Source organism: Corvus hawaiiensis, chromosome 2, assembly GCF_020740725.1.
Source record: "Corvus hawaiiensis isolate bCorHaw1 chromosome 2, bCorHaw1.pri.cur, whole genome shotgun sequence".
Taxonomy (NCBI): Eukaryota; Metazoa; Chordata; class Aves; order Passeriformes; family Corvidae; genus Corvus; species Corvus hawaiiensis.
Window position 1 is genome coordinate 13,028,792 of NC_063214.1, and position 2,630 is coordinate 13,031,421.

General features: G+C 66.0%; 1 protein-coding gene across 1 annotated transcript; it reads right to left on the minus strand.

Moving 5' to 3' along the window:
- Positions 1–262: 262 nt before the first annotated feature.
- Positions 263–2,205, minus strand: LOC125322213. Its single transcript, XM_048295879.1, has 5 exons — positions 2,017–2,205; positions 1,756–1,857; positions 1,248–1,350; positions 911–967; positions 263–606 (listed from the first exon to the last, which is right to left on the minus strand). The coding sequence occupies exons 1-5, from the start codon at positions 2,203–2,205 to the stop codon at positions 437–439; spliced, it is 621 nt and encodes a 206-aa protein (XP_048151836.1). The 3' UTR covers positions 263–436.
- Between the last annotated feature and the right edge of the window lie 425 nt (positions 2,206–2,630).

The window sequence follows — 2,630 nt, forward strand, 5'->3', positions numbered from 1 at the left end:
GCCGGTTTATGTAATGGAGGATGGCTGTTCAGTGCCTCTGACCAGAGGTTACTCCGTGAACCTGAAACCTCCTCCCTCCCCCTCCCCCCGCCTCGATTGGTTGGGATGGTCTGTGTAAACCTGGCTTCTGTGAGCTGTGCTCTCCCCCCACCCCAAACTCAATTTATCTAATCAGCAGTTTGACTTTCAGTTCAAAGTCCCACCATTCAGGGAGGCATCTTTGGTTGTAGCTTCTTCATAATGAGAAAAAAAACTTTATATCGATGGTTGAGGCATGAACTATTTTTAATCTCAGACAAACACATTCTATATTTACATATAAAGGAAAAACCAAAAGAAGAAAAGAACCATCTGAAAGAAAAATGCCCGCTGGCTCAGGTGGCCCCAGCAGAGAGAGCCTCCCAGATCAGGTCGCTGCAGAGCTGCAGCACTGCAGCTAGCCACGGCCCGACAGACGAGGCCGTGTCCTGCATGCCCTGCGGAGTCCATCTCGCAGCACCTGGAAGATGGAGCGCGGAGCTCTCTCCAGGGCCCGCAGGACGTAGGCTGTTTGACGCGCCAGGCTGGAAACGGCAGGGCTGATGTCACGGGACGCGTCTTCAAGGGCTGCAAGAGAGAGGAACAGAGGCACGGTCAGACTCCGCATCTGCGGGGACCCGAGGAGACCCCCCCTGCCAGGGCCATCCCAGCCTGCTCTGGCCATGGCCAAGAGGGAGCAGGGACCAACGGGATCGAAGGCCCCTGGACATCTGAAGGTGCTGGCCACAAATCCCCCACGCGCCCCTGAAACCTCTCTGTGCTCTGCCCACGCCGCCGCTCGTCCGCGCAGGGAGCAGAGCCCTCCGCAGCCGGGGCAGGGATTGCAGCTCCCCCCGCCAGCCCCCGCTGACAGCCGGCTGCACTCACTCACCCTCGCAGATGAGCTGGAGCTCTTCCTGCTGGCCCCTCAGGTGCCGCCCGGCGATGCCTGGGAACACAGAGCCTGTCACGGCCCCAGCGGCACAGCTCCCTCTCAGCGGCGCTGCCAGCCCTGCGGCCGCACGCTCTCCTCGCCCCGGCAGGGCTCAGCCCGGGCCCTCGCCGCATCCCGACGCCCGAGGGCACGGCTGCGAGAGGGCGGTGGCAGCCCCGGGGGCAGGCGGGGCTCCACGGCCCCTGGCCCGGATCCCGCTGCCGGGGCAGCAGCCGGGGCTGGGGCCGCGCTGCGGCGGGGCGGGGAGGGGAGGGGCCCCGGGCTCGTGGCTCACCAATGAACCTGATGGCCGCCTGTCGCAGGGACTCCTGTGGGCTCCGCAGGTACGGCAGGGCCCGCCGCGAGTGCTCGGCCGCTCGGCTCCTGTCCTCTGCCAGCTGGAGAGAGCGCCAGGAGGGAAGGGTTGGCGCGGGCTCAGCCCCTTGGCCGGGCTCTGCCTGCGGCCCGCCCTGGCCTCCCCTGCCCGCACAGCGCTGAGGCCCGGCCAGCGCCGCTGGCGCCGGGCTCTGGAGGGGGCCGAGGGCCGGGCGCTGCCCGGGGAGCCGTGGTGCTCCCCCGCCCCAGAGCCCAGCGGTGCCGGGGCTCCGTGGGCACCCGGCTCGGGGCCACAGGAGCCTGGAGAAGAGCCCGTGCGGCCCAGGGATGGGAGCAGCGTGTGGGGCGCAGGCTGGAGCCCCTGGCTGCAGCACTGGGCGGGGGGCACAGCTGCCAGCCCCACACACGGAGCACCGCAGTCAGGGGGCTTCTCCAGGCTGCGACTTGGGCTTCCAGGCCGTCCTTACCAGGCCCTCGCCGAACCTCCATGTCTGATCCACGTCCAGCATGCGTTCGAGATCTCTCCTTTTCAGGAAGCTGGCCGCACAACGCAGCGTTTCCCGGGAGGCCTGGAGAGCAGCAGAGAGCGGGAGGTGGCAGCACAGCCCAGGGCACAGGACCCGTGTCCTTGTGCCGAGGCCAGGAGGATGCTGCAGCCCATGCGGCGCCAGGGCAGGAGGCGGCCGAGCCCCCTCCCAGGGGAACCCCGGCAGCCCAGGAGTCCTCACATTGGCCACGTGCCAGTCCTCGTCATGGCAGTGGAAGGAGAGTGGGAGCAGGCTCTGGCGCACGTGTGACTTCAGGGCCTTTTTTCCCTTTGCCGTTAATAAAGGCATCATCTCTTGGAAGACGAACATGGAGCGCAGCCGCACCTGGCTATCATCCTGTATGAAAGGAAGAAAGACAGACCTCCGCATCGGCCGCTCCAGGCCCACCTGGGCACGGGCCTGAAAATGCACAGGGCACAAAGTGTCCGGGCAGCAGCCAGTGGCCGTGGCTGGGGGCACGGAGCCTTACGTTGTCAAAGAGTGGCAGGAGGGCCTCAGCCAGCTGCAGGGCGATGGGGCTGGGTATCGGGGCACCACTATACAGGAACAAGTAGCTGAGGACGGCGACGGTCATCCCAACCACGTCGCTGTCGTCTTCCTGCAGGAGCTCCACGAGGCTTTCGGTCAGGCTCCACATTCCTTTGGTCTGTGCGGAACACAAGGCTGTGCAACCGCACCCTGCTGCTGCAGGGCCCAGAGGCCAAAGGCCTGTCCCGAAGCACTCGGGCAGCTGAACCGGGAGGCAGGAGAGCTGGGAGCAGCTGCCTCAGTGCCCGAAGCCCAGCCAAGCCCAA